At 47.9% G+C, this 16052-nt stretch overlaps 1 protein-coding gene across 1 annotated transcript; it reads left to right on the forward strand.

The window, feature by feature from the left end:
• On the forward strand, positions 1-12647 carry TTC12 (tetratricopeptide repeat domain 12). The gene is made up of 20 exons (XM_062508744.1): positions 1-64; positions 666-854; positions 1619-1696; positions 2076-2197; positions 2681-2740; positions 3054-3125; positions 3480-3540; positions 3622-3810; positions 4309-4375; positions 4886-4974; positions 5556-5721; positions 6368-6460; positions 6624-6687; positions 8193-8327; positions 8702-8803; positions 9322-9390; positions 10159-10260; positions 10715-10814; positions 11724-11949; positions 12572-12647. Exons 1-20 carry the CDS (start codon positions 1-3, stop codon positions 12645-12647), a joined length of 2124 nt encoding a protein of 707 aa, XP_062364728.1.
• The last annotated feature ends 3405 nt before the right edge of the window (positions 12648-16052 follow it).

Consider the following 16052-nt stretch of genomic DNA (forward strand, 5'->3'; position numbering starts at 1 on the left):
ATGCTGCGCGACGAGGACACCGAGGCGGATTTCCAGCGCTTCCTGCGCCGCGTGGACGATGTCAGTGAGTGGCTGGAGGGGCCCGGACAGGCCGGAGACAGGCCAGGGACAGCGCGGGGCCAGGCCAGGGACAGCTCGGGGACAAGGGGAGGGAGGACTGAGGGCAAGGCATCCGGAAAATCGATGGGAAAGAGGAAAATCCCCTTTGTTGCCCTCTCCGGTTGGGTTTATTCAGTGTTTCCCTGTGAGCCGGGCTGTGGGGAGGCTTTGAGGGCCTCTCGTTTCTATTTGGGATGCTGAGATCCGCTCCCTTCTGTTTATTTGGGTAATGCTGACAGAAGCTGCAGGTGGCTTCTGAAAGTGGCAGGAATTTTCACCCTGTGAAAGTTTATTGCTGTTTATTTAAAGTGCCCGAGGACGTGCTGGATGGGGTTTGGAACATCCTGGTCCATGGGAGGGGTCCCTGCCCGTGGAGCTGGGTGGGTTTTAAAGTCCTTTGCAGCTCAAACCATTATGGGATTTTATGGCAAAAGCCATCCTGGTCAGCAGTGCCTTCAAAGCAGGTGTCCCCTGGACTCCTGGTTGCTTCCACGTTTCAAGTCGTGTGTATATATATATATATATATATATATATTTATTTATATTTTTTTTCTGTACCTTTTTAGCCAATTTGCTGCAAGGCCTGAGTTCCCTGGACTCGGCTGTCAGGGAAAAAGCCATTGCTGAGACAGAGAAAAGACTCCAGGAGCAAGGAGCCAGCAGGGAGGAGGAGGAGGAGAGCAGGACCACAGTGAACAGAACACTCATCAACACTTCTGTAAGGGCTTTTCCCTCTAAAATTAAAGCTGGACCCAGTTCAGGTCTTGCCTCGTTAAGGACACAAATGGAAAATTTCCAGGAACGTCAGAATTTATCAGATCCTTACCATGCTTTGTTGAAATGTCAGACTGATGCTCATTCTGTGTGTCAGCCTGGATATTTCAGACGCACCCAGATATTTCCTGATGCTCCCTGGTGCTTTGTACAGCCCAGCCAAATGTTCCTGTGCTGCTGTGCCTTTTCCCATAATGTTTGTGCTGTGTTTCTGGTTTTGCAGGGCCCGGTGAAGGCAGAGGCAGCGGATGCAGGTAGGACACTGCTCCTTGCAGTCTGTCACAGCTCTAAAAGCAGTTCTAGCAGGGATGGAGTTCATGCCAGACCTGATTCCACCCTTGCCAGAGCCCAAGCTGACTTTTTCTGTTGTCTTTAACCAAAATACAGTCAGATCTAAGACCATACTCAAGGTCTTACCAGCACGGCTGTGTTTTTCACAGGAGCCTTTTTCTATTCTGGCTCCTCATCTGAACACTTTTTATTGTGAATTTAAAAGCAAACCTGTTTGTTTGCCCCTGGAGAGGAGCTGCAGCAAGGCAGGTGTGCAGATCCTCAGGGGTGGTGTCATCATTGTGACAGCTTGTCATCCACCTTCCACTTTCATTGCTGAAATGTCCCCTTAGTATTCACTTTCATTAAGAAATGACTCAGAAATACCTGAGGAATTACTGCTCTTTCTCTATTTTAATGAAGTTTGCTCTTTTTTCCCCCTCCCTGAAATGCCACCAACTCTCCTGGCTGGAAGATGGCTTCCTGGCAGCTCTGGAAAAGGATGCCAAGGAACGAGCCCAGCGGAGGAGGAGGAACGAGCAGCTGGCAAACGGTGATGGCTGAAAACACTTCAGGCTGGTGCCTCCAAAAATGACCTGTCAGGGACTGAGGGAGGCACAGTGTTCTTGTCTGAGCCCACAGATGTCCCCAGCACTGGGGCAGGGTCAGGGATTCCACTGAGCTGGTGCATCCTGGTTTTCTCCATCACCTCCTCGTGGTGGTGCTGGTTTGGGATGGAGGGAGGGAGTTTGGGCCGGGCAGAGAGGAATGCTCACTTTTCCCTCTGGGAGAGGAATGATTGCAGTGAAAGCCCTGGGAATCGTGGCTGGGCTGGAATTCTGGTGGCTGTTCCAGCAGGAGAGCACTGCCTCTCTTTGCTCAGTCACATCTGGGGGAACGAAAGGGAAATTGATATTCTCAATGCTCTGCAGCCCTGAAGGAGCAGGGGAATGAAGCCTTCAGGGCAGGAGACTTTGCCCTGGCCATCCAGAGGTACTCACAGGGGCTGGAGAAGCTGAGGGACAAGCAGGAGCTGTACACCAACAGGGCTCAGGTCAGTGGCAGGGAAGGAGCCACTCGTGGCTGGTTTTTGTGTTGCTGTGCCAGGATAAAACCCCAGAGCATTGCTCTGTTACACCCCCCTGGATGTGGTGAACTCCTGCTCCTCCAGAACAAGTGGGGAAAAGTCGTTCCAATTCCCAGTTTTATTTAAATACTCTGATTTATTTTTTTTTAAATTAATGTTTTTTCAGGAATCACTTCTCTAACTGCAGAGTGAAATATTTGCTTTGCATTCTCTGTTTGCCTTGTATATTCTGTGTGTGTGTGTAGAATTCTGTTCAATTGATTCTAAATTAGAAAATCCAGGGAGGTGGCAGACAAGTTGAGAATGGAAATTACCCTGCAAAATCAATGGCCAGGCCTATCAGCAGCCTAATTTTATTCTTTTTAATTAGCCAGTGTTTGTACAGTGGTGAGCAGAAAGTGTTTGGAGGATTCTGATTCTTCTGCCTGGGCTTTTTTGGGTTTATTCCAGGCCTACCTGAAGCTCCATGAGTATGAGAAAGCCATCAGTGACTGTGAGTGGGCATTAAAGGTACTTCCAGAACTCTCAAGTGGAAAAGACCTCTAAAATCAGAATTATTTACAGAAATCCATATATTTTACTCAAATTAGCAGGAGAATAATCACCTTTTGGAAACTCTGCTTTCCACCCTCACCTCAGGCCTGTGTTTCTTGGGTCCCTGGGGACAATAATTCAGCATAAAAACCTTAGACACCTCTATAAGATTATATAAATTCCCTAATCTTTGCTTTGGGCAGCTCTTAATTACTAATCACAATGCTGAAAAAATATTTTAAGGCTAAATTTTTCTAATGACTCATAATCATTTCTTTTGTGAACTCAGTGCAATAAAAACTGCCTTAAAGCCTATTTCCTCATGGGGAAAGCTCACCTGGCACTGCAGCACTTCACTGAGGTAAGTTGGCTGAATTTGGGGGCTTTGGGACAGTGTTTTGTTCTGCTTTGGTGGGTGAAAGGGAGAAAGTTTCAGGCCATGCCTCAGTTCCTGTTTTCTCACTGCAACTTTGATTTTATTCTCCTTGGGCTTTACTGGAAATTTTCCTTTTAATCTGCGACACAGCAGGCAGATGTAGGGACTGAGAATATTTGACTTTTTTGAGAGTTTTGGCATCTGTGTCTCCATAAATTTTACTTCTCACATTTATTAAGGACTGTGGCTCCCAAAACTTTTGGGATCTGATAGGGATGTCATTGATACCATCTTCCTATTTCCAGCTGAAATTGAGAACCCTTCTCTTCTACCCTGAAGTGCAGGCAGTGCTATGAGAAGATGCTGCAGATTGATCCCCAAAAGGAAAACCTGTTTAAAGGTAAGAAGTAGAGAATCTCACACTGCTTTTCTGATGGAAGAGAATTTCCTTGCCACGTTTGGTTTCTTTGTGATCTCCCAGACTGTGTGAACGAGGCCAACCTGGAGGAGAAGAGGGTGAGAGATGAGGAGAGAGCAGAGAGGGAAGTCCAAGCTGGGAATGTTGCTGCTTCATCCATCCAGGAATTGCTGCAGAGGATCAGCAGCCCTGGCCAGGACATCCTCTACTACACAGGAGGCATCAGGCTCCTGGCAGAGGTTGTGAGCAGCTGTGAGTGTTTGCTGCAAAATTTTGGGAGCTGTAAGCCAGGCAGAGGAGGGCAAGGGAGCAGTTTTTAAAGGGCCAGAGTAAGTGTTCCTCTATTTAAAACATAAAACTGGCAGTGTTGGATATTTCAGCATGGCCAGGAGATGTTTACAGCGTTTTTTAAAATCAGACTGATGTTGTAGCTGAACTGCTGGGAGTTCTGAGGGATTTGGGTCTCATTTGTTTATAAATATTGGCAATTCTCTGTTAAAGCCCTTTGAGTTACAAAGCCAATTTTGTGCTTCATCCTTCAATTGTCTTTCACTCGAAGCCAGCACCACCAGGCATGAATTAGAGCAGTTCTTAGCTTCAGAACCACTCCTACCTCATTCATTCTTGAATTTTCCCCCAGTTTCAGTGATGTTTTTCCCCAGAGCTGCTGATTCAGTGACCTTTTCTTTTAGCACTGTGCAGGAAGAGCCTGCCTGGCTGTCACACATCTGAGCTGTCTGTCTCTTCCAGGCTCTGGGCAAACATTCTTTAGGACAAACAATGGCTTCAGTATCCTCAGGAACGAGACTGTCAGAGGGTAAGAGCTCTCCAGAGGGGGATTCCAGCCTGGAGAAATGGGAATATTGTTTTCAAGAAACAGAATCACCTCTTGAAATGCAGATGAACTGATCAGAGGAGGATGTAATCCCAGATTTTAGTGAATGGAGGGACCTGTACCTGACTCTGACACAGACAGTGCTCCCTTAGATGCAGGGAGGAGAATTCACTGATTGCTGTTTGTGTCTGCTTTTTTGGGCAGTTATCCTATCCCTATGCTGAGAGCAGCTTTGCAGAAAAAGTCTGACTATGAAAGAACATCTGAAGGCTCTGGCTGCACCCCCTGGTGCTGTGATTGGGCACCAGTGAAGATTTGGGTGTTCAGCTCTGGGACCTGCAGCACTGAGACTTTTTAGGCTTCATCCATATTTTGGGTGGTGGCTGCAGTCAGACCTGAAGATGAACCACGTACAAACTTTCATTCCCTGGGTATTTCCCACTGGTTTGATCCATCCTTTGCTCTGCTCACAAGGTGATTTTTCTCTTTCAGGGCCTTCTGTGCAGAGAGCAAAAGCCCTGCTGAGGTGGAGCTGTGTGTTTCCCTTCTCCTGCTGTGGCAAGCTGCCTGTGCTGGGAATGGTAAAGGCCTGGAGTCCACACTCATCCCTGTCCACGTGGGATTCATGTGGCATTGCTGGGGCTGGCACTGGGGCTGGGCACTGCCACCCCTCTGCCACATCACCTGGCTCCATGCAGACGTGGTTGTAACCCAAGTTTTGCAGGTCAGAGGAGGTGTTGAATGCAGCCGTGGTTTTGGCAGGATGAAATTTCCACTCTCTGAATTTTCCACATTTCAAATGCACCCAAGAGGTGGGAAGTAAATTCCCTGGGATTACTGCTGTTTATTTTTTCTCTTTTAAACAGTTATACCTGCAAAAAGCAGGGTTTAATAGAAGAGAAGGCTGAATTATTTTAGAATTTACAGTCAGTAGTGTTTGGGCAGGTACCTGCCTGCCAGCATTTTTAGGGAATACCCACGTGGGTGAGCAATGGGCTGGGGTGGGTGCTAAAGTGGAAATGCAGAATATTGGTGTCTGTGTTGACTTACAGGGTCCAGCTGATGCCAAATAAAATATTCATGCTGAAAAAAAAAAAAGATAAAATAAAATGAGGATGCCAATGAGTGACCCTGCTGTGAGATTGTCTCTCTCTCTCTGCAGAGGAAAACCAGCGTGTGCTGTTGGCCCAGCCTGAAGTGAGTGCCCAGCTGGCAGAGCTGCTCTCCTCTGGCACAGCCCAGATCCAGAGGGAGACCTTGGCACTGATTTCTCTCTACTCAGAGCACGAGGCTGGCCGGAGGCTGCTGGCCAGGCAGGACCTGAGCAGGTGAACAGCACCAGAATGTGCTGGAGGGCTGAGCTCAGTGCTCGGAGCTGCCCCAGCTCCAGGGCAGCCCTCCTGAGGGGACACAGTGACACTGACAGTGACCTGGGGACAGGCCTGGCCTGCCAGAATCACAGTTGGATGTGTGGGGTGGAACTGCAGGAACTTTTGATGTCTGAGACAAAGCAGGAGGGTGTTGCTGGCGTTTTGAGGCCCCTCCTTTAAACCTGAGCTCACCCTGGTGCCTCTAAAATCTCCTGGGCTCCAGCTGAGAGTCTCTCCTCATTGAAAAATTGGGATTTATGGTTATTTAGTGTTGCCATGGCTCACTGAGTGGGGAAAGAATCACCATTCCATTGCCTTTATCCCATTTTCCTGCTGCTTCCTCCCAGAGCTGTGCTGAGAATTGTCCACTTACTGGTTTGGAGTAATCATGGATGATCAGGAGAGATTGTTCATTTTCCCTGGGGAGGAGAGGTTAAAGCAATGAGCCATGTCTCAGAGGGTGCTTAAAAAAGGCAGATTTAACAGTGGCTTGAAATACCAATAACCTAAAAAATACAGAATGTTGATCTTTAATGAATAAACCAAAGCTGACTCCAATTTTTGTTTTGTTTTGTTTTTTTATTACTTATTATTTTAACACCAGATGGCTGCAGATTTTGATGGCATTTGTCAAGAGCACTGATGCAAGGGCTGATAGTGCCATGAACATCCTGTCTGACTTAACTGGGGAGGAAAGGTAATTTAAATTCCTCATTCATTTCTATAAAGCTGTGCTTTGAGTTGTATGAAATGAGCCAGGGTCAGGCTGTTGGCCACCTTTGCTGTGAGGTTTCTATTGCTCTTGTCTTGCCTTTCCCTCTGGTTTTTGACTCAAACTTTGAGTTTTTATCCCCCAACAGGTTCCAAACCCAGTGTCGGGCAATGCTTTCCACAGGTGTTTTACCTTTATTCACCCAGTTGCTGGTAGGAAAGATCTGATTTTGTATTTCCAGTTTATTTTTGTGTGACGTGTCCTGACTCTGCTCTGTGGGTGTGAGATACTGACTTCTGTCAGGAAAATGTTCTTTTTCTCCAATATTTTGTCCCACAAATCCCTATTTTAATATTCAGTATAAACTCCAGCCTTGCTTGCAGATTCCCACTGATAATTTCACCTTCAGCTTTGAGTTTTGCTCTTCTTGATATGACTTTAATCCTCTGTCAGCAACTTGTTCTGTCTTGGATGGTGATTTTTGCCTTCTAATCTGAGGGATCAGGGTGAGGAGATGACACTGGGCCCCGAGGTAAAGAATCCCTTTCCTGGGTATTCTTTATTCCAACAGCAAATTTAAAATGTGATGGTTTAACCAGCAAGTTGAAATGTGCAGAAACCTGTCCTGAGGGAGGGGGAAGATTGGTTCTGCTGCAGAATGGCAGAGCTGGGCACTAAAATCCTCCCATTTCTCCAAAAGAGCAGCAAGACAATGATTTCACAAGTTCCACATTGTTTGTGGCTCTTCTTTCTGAACATTCCCTGCTGGAATTCCAGCTGCAGCAGCTGTGCCCTGAGGGAGTGACTGCAGGAAATGGTCACACTTGGGGATTAGGCAGCACAAAACTTTCCCCAGAGCTCATAAAGCAGAAGACCACTGTGAAAATGAGGGAAATGTGCAAACTTTGGGCAGCTGGGATGGAGCAGAGGGATCCTGGAGTGCTGTTTCAGGGGCTGGCACACACGGGTGCTGTGGGAGTGACGGGGGGTTGGATGGTTGGGATGGATGGAGATGACAGATCCCTGAAGGCAGCTCTTGGAATTCGTGGTTTACTGCAAAGGGCCTGGGTGAAAGGGCCCTGCTGGGAGCTGCAGCTTGGGGCAGGCAGCAGAGAGCAGGAGAGCAAGAGGGAGAGAGAGTAGGAGTAAGAGCAAGAGAGCAATAGTAAGGACAAGAGTGAGTTAGTATGAGAGCAAGAGCAAGAGTAAGAGAGAGTAGGTGTAAGAGCAAGAGCAAGAAGAAGAGCAAGAAGAGTAAGAGAGTGAAGCTCCCATCACAATACAATAAATCTTCTGTGCTGAATATTCTAATTTTCACTGACCAATCTAATACAAGATACAAATCCTACAGCATTCACACACAGCCTATAAGAATCATTACATTGCCACGCTGTGTTACGTTTTAAACCCTAAAAACTCCTCTGTGGACCCTTCTGCCAGGCTGGCAGGGTCTGCTCTGACCCTGGAGCTGTGTGCAGGCACAGGGAATTGTTCACTCCAGAGGGGATCACTCCCAGCTGCCCACGCTGTTGTTTTCAGCTGTTCAGTAACTCAGGTTTGGTATCTCAAAGATTGCTTTCATTTCAGTCTCACTTAGAGTTTCCATATTCTCAAACTTTTGCCAGGCAATCATATTTTTAAGGTTTTCCTGTTTCACCTTCCCCGACAGGGTGCTCTTTGCTGCTTTGGTGTTTATTTTCCCTTGCTGTGTTCCCAGGTGTGTGCCAGGCAGGTGAACCAGGCAGCCCTGGCCCGTGGCGTGGCTGTGCTGGGCAGTCTGTGTGCAGATGTGGGGCTGAGGGCACAGCTGGCTCAGAGCAGGGAGTGCTGGCAGGCCTGCCTGCAGCTGCTGGTAAAGGAACCCCCAATTCCCAGCCCTTCCCCTGTTTGTCTGCTCCCCTCACAGCCCCTTCACTCCATTTGGGATTTTGGGAGAAGGTCTCAGGGCACCCTCAGTTGTGGCTCCTTCCAGGTGAGGCTGTGCTGTGAGCACAGTCCCCAAAAACTGAAGGTTCAGGGGGTGGGAAGGGATCTTGGTAACATCTCAAACATCCCAAGTTTGGGGTGTGCACATTTGGGTACCAGACACATTTGGATTTGTGTCACGAAGGTGTCCTCAGCTCTGCTTCTCCCAGAACTTTTCCTCCCCCTGGAGCTGGCCCAGAAGGCTGAGGAAGGGCCTGTCCTGGCCCTGGGATCTGATTTGCTTGCCCTGCTCTCCCACAGGATGGGTGCCCTGATGGCAGCAGCCCTGGGTACCAGCAGTGTGTGTTTGCAGTGCTGGGGCTGATGATGAACCTGCTGCTTGAATCCAATGGCACCATCCAGGTAGGCAATATCTGGGAATTTAAAACAAAAATATTACAGTGTTGCAGGTTATTTTTAAAGGTAGTTAAAATTTTAAGTAGGCTGAAAAGTAAAAAAAAAATAAATATATATATATATAATTTTCTCCTCTGCCACCACCTTCAATATATAAACAGCTATGATAAAAGACCAGAGCAGAGTGCATAAATTATCTTTCCACAGTGGTATAAATGTTTTCTTTGGAATCACTCTCCCTTTGTGCCTTGTTCTGAGATCCTGGTTACATTCCAAAATCACCCAAAACTCAGGGTTCCATGAGGAAGGCAGAATTCCCTAAGTTCCCCCAGGGTGGTGCAGAGCTGGTAACTCACTGCTGTCCCCTGATCTCCTTTGTCCTTGGGCCCATTTCTGCTCCAGCTCTTCTGCCCCAGCTGCAGCTCAGTTTTTTTCCCTGTGTTTTCCCCCTGTGGTTTTTTTCTTCCTGATTATTTTTTCTCCTGAGCTTTTTTTCCCCCTGAGATTTTCCCTGTGTTTTTCAGGACTTTGCTGTGCCCATCAGTGGCAGGAGCCTGGCTCTGCTCAACCACCAGGATGGAAGGATTGTCACAGTAAGTCACCAACAAAAGCTGGGTTTGGCTCTCCTGAGCTCCTCAGAGCAAACTTCTGCCTAGTGCAGGAGGCTTTGAAGCCCAAAACATTCCTAATAGCAAAAAGGAAATAATAGACCACTTTTATATTCATTTTTATATGGTTTGATGCAAGAGCTTTTCAAGGTTCTCTTGAAATCTACTTAAAAGAAGCTCTTACAAACCATTTCAATATGAAACCTTTTAGAAATCAGTGAGGAGCAAAGGAGCAAGAGCAATTTGGGTGTTCAGCAGCTGTTCCCCTTTGCAGTTCTTGTATGGGAATTACAGCTCTACTCCTGGGAATGGCCTGGGGCTCCAGGGAGAGCAGCTCCTGCAGGAGGGGCAGATGTGGGCTCTGAGCTCCTTCCCTGAGCTCTCAGGAACTGTTCTGAGATGTTCTCCCTCTCTCAGTGCCAGCAGTGCTGGGCTGGTCCCTATCAGGAATTTTTTTTTTTTTTTTTTTTTTTTTTAATGAATGAACAGCCAGGGAGTTGTGCTGGTCCCAGTTTGGGCTCATCTCTCCCTGTGCTAAAACTCTGCTGTGCTCAATTCCCAAGAAACAAAAAAAAAGCCACATCCTAAAGATGTTCTTTGTTAGATTCTGTAATTCTGGGATTTCCTCCATTTCTGTGAATTTCTCCTTTTAGCACTTTAATTACTTCAGTCTTACTGTGCAAGGAACAGAATAATTAAGCTGCCTGGACCAATAAACATTTGTTTTTGCTCCTCTCTTTTTTTTGCCCTCAGAGAGCCATTGGAGTGCTGAGCCGTGTCCTGCCAGCATCTCCCTCAGCAGTGGAGGAAGTGGTGAAAGGAGGAGTGGTGAAGAAAATGCTCAAATTCTTGAAAGTAAATCCAACTTTATTTCTGCCTGCATTGTCCCCTGAGCAAATCTAAGACCCCCTGTGTTTCCTGGAGCATGTATCTGCATCCTTGTCCATTGTAACAGCACTCCCAGGTTTCATTTTAAGCCTTTTAAATTCTTTTTTAAATTCTTATTTAAATTTTTGCTGTATATCTGTGTCTAGCATGTATGGATTTTGTTAGTCTAGAAGAAATCTGTGGCACTGGGTTCTTGTCAAGGGGAGTTGATTTGAAAAGGATTGGGCTGCAGAGATCCAGGGAATTTTGTGTGTTCATTGCTGGCAGGAATTAAATGAGTTTTATGTGATTCTCAGCCTGAGATAAATGCCCTGTGATAAAGGTTTTCATTTGATATTTGGGCTCAGGCCTGAGGAACACCTGGGGGTCCCCATGGAACCCAGACTGTTCTGTGCTTGTTCACTCTGCTTTAATCCACCAGGCTGGGGGACAGCTCACGTCCAGCTATGCCATAAAAACCCTTTCCATCTGCACCAAGAGCAGCAGGAGGGCTCAGCAAGAGCTGCTCAAGTGGGATAAAAGTAAGTGAAACTTCTGATTTCCAGGGCTTGGGGTTGTTTGTGGTGTCCTCCGTGGGGATACTGGCCTGGCATTAAAACCAGCTGGAGCTGGAGGCAGAGGAATGGTTCCCAGAGCAGTTTTTGGGTATTTCTGGTCTGTTTGCTCTGCTCTGGGGTACAGCCCTGCTTGGATTGCTCTAAAAACCAGCCCAAATCAAAGCTAATGGAACTGCAACAGAGAATACAGAGACTTTATTTAAATGGTTGAACCTGTCAAGAAGCTGCAGCTCAAGTGCACCCCAAGGATTTCCTCCCATGAAAAGCCTCTCAGAGCATCACGTTCCTCTTGTGCAGCCCAGGTTGCTGTCACTGTCAGCTGCAGGCAGAGCTTCCCCTGCCTCAGATCAGCAGCAGCACTGCAGCTTTGTTCTCTCCACCAAAACTCTGGGTATTCACCTGTGAGAAGTCACTAATTCTTATTTTGTCAGCTCTGTTTGCCAGAGGAGGCCTCACGGGGGAGAAAGCCATGGCTGTGTTTTATCTAGGCAGTGTTCAGTGATCTCTAAATGTTCAGGATTCTGTGGCCTGAGATGTTGCTGCTGCTTTCAGGTGTCAGAGCCAAAACTCTGCTGTCCTTAGGGGCAGCTCCCAGATGAGCCAAGCTGCTTTGGAAGCTCTTCATGTACAAAAAGCTTTTTTTATGTTCCTTTTTCCAGCTGTTCTTTGCACAGCAGCATTTCTGGTTTAAGGCATTTCACGTGGCACGTTCAGCTCTTTGTGACAGAGACATCTGGGCAAAGTGGATCTGAGGCAGCCTCTGGGATGCTGAAATTACCACAAAATTCCCTTGCTCCCCTAGGTTTTTTTAAGTGAAACAGCACCACACTCACAGCTGGAGCAGCTCTAACAGAGATTTCCCCTTGCTGCCAGGGTTCCAAGTGCTGCTGAAGCTGCTGGAGGCAGGGGATGAGCTGCTGGTGGGGAATGCAGCTTTCTGCCTCAGCCAGTGCCTGCTCCTGCCCGGGGCAGCCTCGTCCCTGCTGGGCTCCAGTGTGGTGCAGCTGCTGCTCAGGCAGGCTGGGGGAGATGCTCAGAGAACCTCAGTGCAGCAGAACTCAGCCATTGCCCTGGGCAGGCTCTGTGTGGCTGAGCCAAGGTAAGCCCCAAAACTCGCTTTTTTTGTATTTTCTGTTTTGTTACTAGGTGATAATCCCTAAAAAAAAAAACCAAAACAGCCAGTGTAAGTCAAACCTTTAGGATTATGAGGTTAATTTATAGAAATACTCCATGAATTCTATTTCCTTCCTCCAACCAGAATTCCCTCTTGTGGTCCTGTCCCCAAATCCTGCTTTAGGGCTCCTGGGCTGTCAATTCTGTCTCCACATCTTTCAAGGAGTTCATTGACCTGTGCTGGAAGTGCAGAGGTGATGTTAGAAGTCTGTAGATCCCAAATGAGCAGTAGAGAAAGTATCAGCCCTGAGATTTGTCTAAAACAGCAGAGACAGAAGGGAAACTCTTTATTTTCTTAGTTCTGTTAATCTGAAATGCCACCTATTTTAAGAATATTTTTATATGCCTTTCTGAGGGTAATAATAATCTAGAAACTCTGTATGAAGAGTATCTGTATTAGCTCTGTGTTGTTATTACTATTATCTGGAAATATTTTAAGAGGAATTTATTAAATACAGCATTAAACACCCCTGAAAGTTTGGGCAGAGCAATGAAAGCTTAAAACTTGAATTTTTAGTCACCACCTGCTGCCCCTGTTGTCTCTCCAGGCACATTCATCAGCTGAGGAAGCTCAATGGCTTGGCCATCCTGAACTCCTCCATGAAATATGTGAACAGCAGCTGAACTCTCCAGAAACCTTCCACAAGTGCCCTTCATCTCACTTGCTGTTGAGTTTTCTTTGCTTTAATAAAATTAATTCAAAGCACACCAACTTTTCAGTGGCTTTTTGGAGTGCTTTTGGTCCCCACCACAGAAGCCAGTGAAACAATTATCAGGAGGAAGAAGTTAAAATTTATTATCTCAGCTACCAACCAGAATCCCACCTTGCATTAGGCTGTCATTGCTTTAGTAATTGATATGAATTTAATAAATGGCCATAAATACAGCATAGCTTTATTTGTTTGTTTTTTTTTTTTTTTTAACACAGGAAACAGAGGAATTTATTACATTTCTGGGAAGAATAAGCACAGGCCAGTTTGAATCTTTGTCCCCTCAGAGCAGGGGTTGATACATTTTTCCAAAGAGCAGCTGAATCAGCTTCCTCCTGGAGTTTCTCCTGCTTTTGGGGTGGAAAGCAATGGATCATTTCAATTTAATAATCTGGGGTTTTTTGGGGTTACAGCCTGCCCAGACAGGTCACAAACCCCACCTGGAGGGTTCGGGTGCTCTGCAGGCACCAGGAATTTCCCTTCCCTGGGAGGGGGAAAAGCTGCAGTGCCCTGACCTTGCTTCTCCAGGAAGGTTGGGCTGGCACTGGGAGCTGCCAGCCCCTCTCTGCTGCTGGATCCCTTCTCAGCCTGGAGAATGGGTGATTGTTGTCCCCAGAGCCAGCCCTGGCTGTCCCTGCTGTCCCCAGCTGTCACTGAGGGCTTTATCTGCCTCTTGCTCAGGTGTTCGGTGCCCTCACACAGGCAGGATGTTCTCTCCTGCAGCTTTGGCTCAGAGTTTGTGTGCCTGGCACTGAGAGGTTCCTGCTGGGTGCTGCTTGCTGCCTACAGGGGAATATTTACAGTTATCTGGGAGCTTCATGGCTAAAAAAAAAAATAAAAATAAAAATTGTCTAGCTGTGATTGTGCCCCAGAAGCCTCTGGGCTCTTAGGAAGGTTTGAGCTCTGTGCTTGTTTCACTGTGGTTTCCCTTCCTCCCTGGCATCCAGGCTGATCCCTGGGGATGTTTTTATTGGCACAAACTGGCAAAAAAATGGGAATTGCAGAATAGTTCAGTTAAAAAGGACCTACAACATCACCCAGTCCAGCTGCCTGAGCACTCCAGGTGTGTTCAGGGCATTGTCCAACATCCCCTCTCCAGGAAGCCTCTCCAGGATTTGACCACCTTGGCTAAAAAATGCCTCCTGATACCCAGTTTGAACTCATCACCTCCCCTGGCACATCCTCCATGTCCCCCAGAGAGCCAGGAGGTCCCCCCTGAGCCTCCTTTTCTCCAGAGTGGACATGCCCAGAGCCCTGAGCCTGGCAGGAGGCGCTCCCAGCTCTGTTCCCCTCCTCTGGGTGCATCCGAGCCCCTCCACATCCTCACCCAGCCCTCCAGGGAGGGTTTCAGCTCTTCTCCCAGGGCTGCACAAGCACCCTCTGGTGTTCACAGTCACGTTTTCCACCTTTCAGATGTAAAATCCACCTGACCACACGCTCTGTTGTTTTGTTAAAATCCGATTGATTCCAATTGGTGCAGGGTTTTTTTTCCTGGCACAGGTTATTGGTTGGTGTCTGGCCTAAGCTCTTATAAAGTAACCCAATCCCATTGCTGGGAGGCAGCAGTGGCTCCTCAGGGAGCTGCTTCCAGGTGGGATATTCTTTATTGGGATGGCTCAGGAGCTGCTCCACGAGATGCAGGAAAAATTCCCCATCTTGGTCCTGCTGGCAGCTGGACTATTGGATTTGTCTGGTGAGTGATGGGCTTTGTTCTGGCCTCAAAAATCGCTGTTTCTCTGCCTCTTCTGCTCTGTCCTCAGTGTTGTGCCATCAGCCTCAGGTGTGGGGCAGCTCTGGGATGAGGGAGCAGCTTCTCCCTGTTTGTGCAGCCCAGGGTTTGGGTGGGATAGCTTCATCTGGGGGACTGTGAGCAGCCCTTCATCAGCACAGTGCTGTGCTGCTCAGTCCCCAGAGCAAATATTTATATCAGAAAATATTCTCTTTAGGGGAAAACAAATTAAAAATCCCTTTTCCTGAGGGATTCCAAGCAGTGCTGAGGATCAAGCTGGTGCTGCTGAAGGCTTTGTTCAGAATCCCATTTTTCCAGGCACCACTGGCACGTTGTGCTGCCTCTCCTTTGGGAACAGCTGTCCTGCCAAATATTTCTGACAGCACGAAATCAGTGCTGGGTTTGTGCTGCTGCTGCCCCAGCCGAGCTCCTGGGGCTGCTGTCACTCCCAGCAGGGCTCCAGCCTTGGCTTTCCACCCTGCTGGCTGCCTGTGAGCATCCCTGGGAGGGCACATAAATTAACTGGGCTGGTGGAAGCAGTGCTGTGTCCTCAGGCAGGTTGTTCTCTTCAGGAAACATAAACTTGGGAAATGGCAAAGGATTTTCTACTTCATCAGTAATTTTCTTTGTGCAGCTGCTAAACCTCCTTTACCTTTGTCAAAAACCACAATTTAAATGCATAACACTTAAGGTTTTAGATTCGTGTCTTTCCTGGTAGGTGCCTAAGGAAAAATACCTAAAGATTTTTGGGGAGGAAAATCCATTTTAATCTGTGGTTTGGAAAGTGTCGTTTGGAACGTCGACCTTCTGTTGTGACAACAGGAAAAGTAAAATGTGTGGAGAAAAGCATAACCCTTTAAAGCAAGGGTCTGCCTTTTTCAGAGACAAAGTGGTTGCTGTGGGAATGAGAAGTTGCTGTGTTCTCTCTGCTCAGTCAAAACAAACCTGCCTGGACACCCTGTAGGGACCAGGAGCCTCCTGATGGCACTGGGATACAGGGGAGGGCTGAAGGGGATAGAGGGGAGGAGGTTCACTTATGTCACACAGGTTCACTTATGTCACACAGGTTCATTTATGTCACACAGGTTCATTTAACTCTTGCTTTGCTGTGGAAGAGCTGCCAGCCTCTCCCTGGCCAGCCTGAGGGCTTCCCTCTCCCTGATCCTCAGTGGAGATCAGGGGCTCCTTTCTGGCCTTGGGGCCTTCATGAGTGTCAGCAGCAGAGGATGGGGATGGGGACGGGGACAGAGATGGGGATGGGAATGGGAATGGGAATGGGACTGGCAGTGCCCCAGCTCCCGTGTGGCTCTGCTGCAGGCAGTGCCTGCTCAGTTCAGCCATCCCGAGGTGCTGCTGGAGCCATTTGTGGCTGGTTCCAGCTCAGCCCAAGGCTGTTCTCGTTCCCCAGGTGCCTCCAGGAGTGGCCGTGCTGGCAGTGGGACGCTGGCCCTGAGCCCCGTGCCCATCACCCAGGGGGACTGGGGCGAGGGCACCTTTCACTCCCAGAGCCCAGGAGCTGATCCCAGCACTGGAGCAGCCTCTGCCTCCGTGTCCCACACCGGGAGAGCTGCAAACAGAACAGCTCTGCTG

This window comes from Cinclus cinclus, chromosome 25 (genome assembly GCF_963662255.1).
Source record: "Cinclus cinclus chromosome 25, bCinCin1.1, whole genome shotgun sequence".
In the NCBI taxonomy this organism is placed as follows: Eukaryota; Metazoa; Chordata; class Aves; order Passeriformes; family Cinclidae; genus Cinclus; species Cinclus cinclus.

Bases quoted from the DNA above. Each gene is read 5' to 3' on its own strand.
- TTC12 (XM_062508744.1), top strand. From the start codon at position 1: ATGCTGCGCGACGAGGACACCGAGGCGGATTTCCAGCGCTTCCTGCGC. The intron at 1,697-2,075 runs GTGATGGCTGAA...AATGCTCTGCAG, and splicing joins GAACGAGCAGCTGGCAAACG to CCCTGAAGGAGCAGGGGAAT. The intron at 8,804-9,321 runs GTAGGCAATATC...TGTGTTTTTCAG, and splicing joins AATCCAATGGCACCATCCAG to GACTTTGCTGTGCCCATCAG.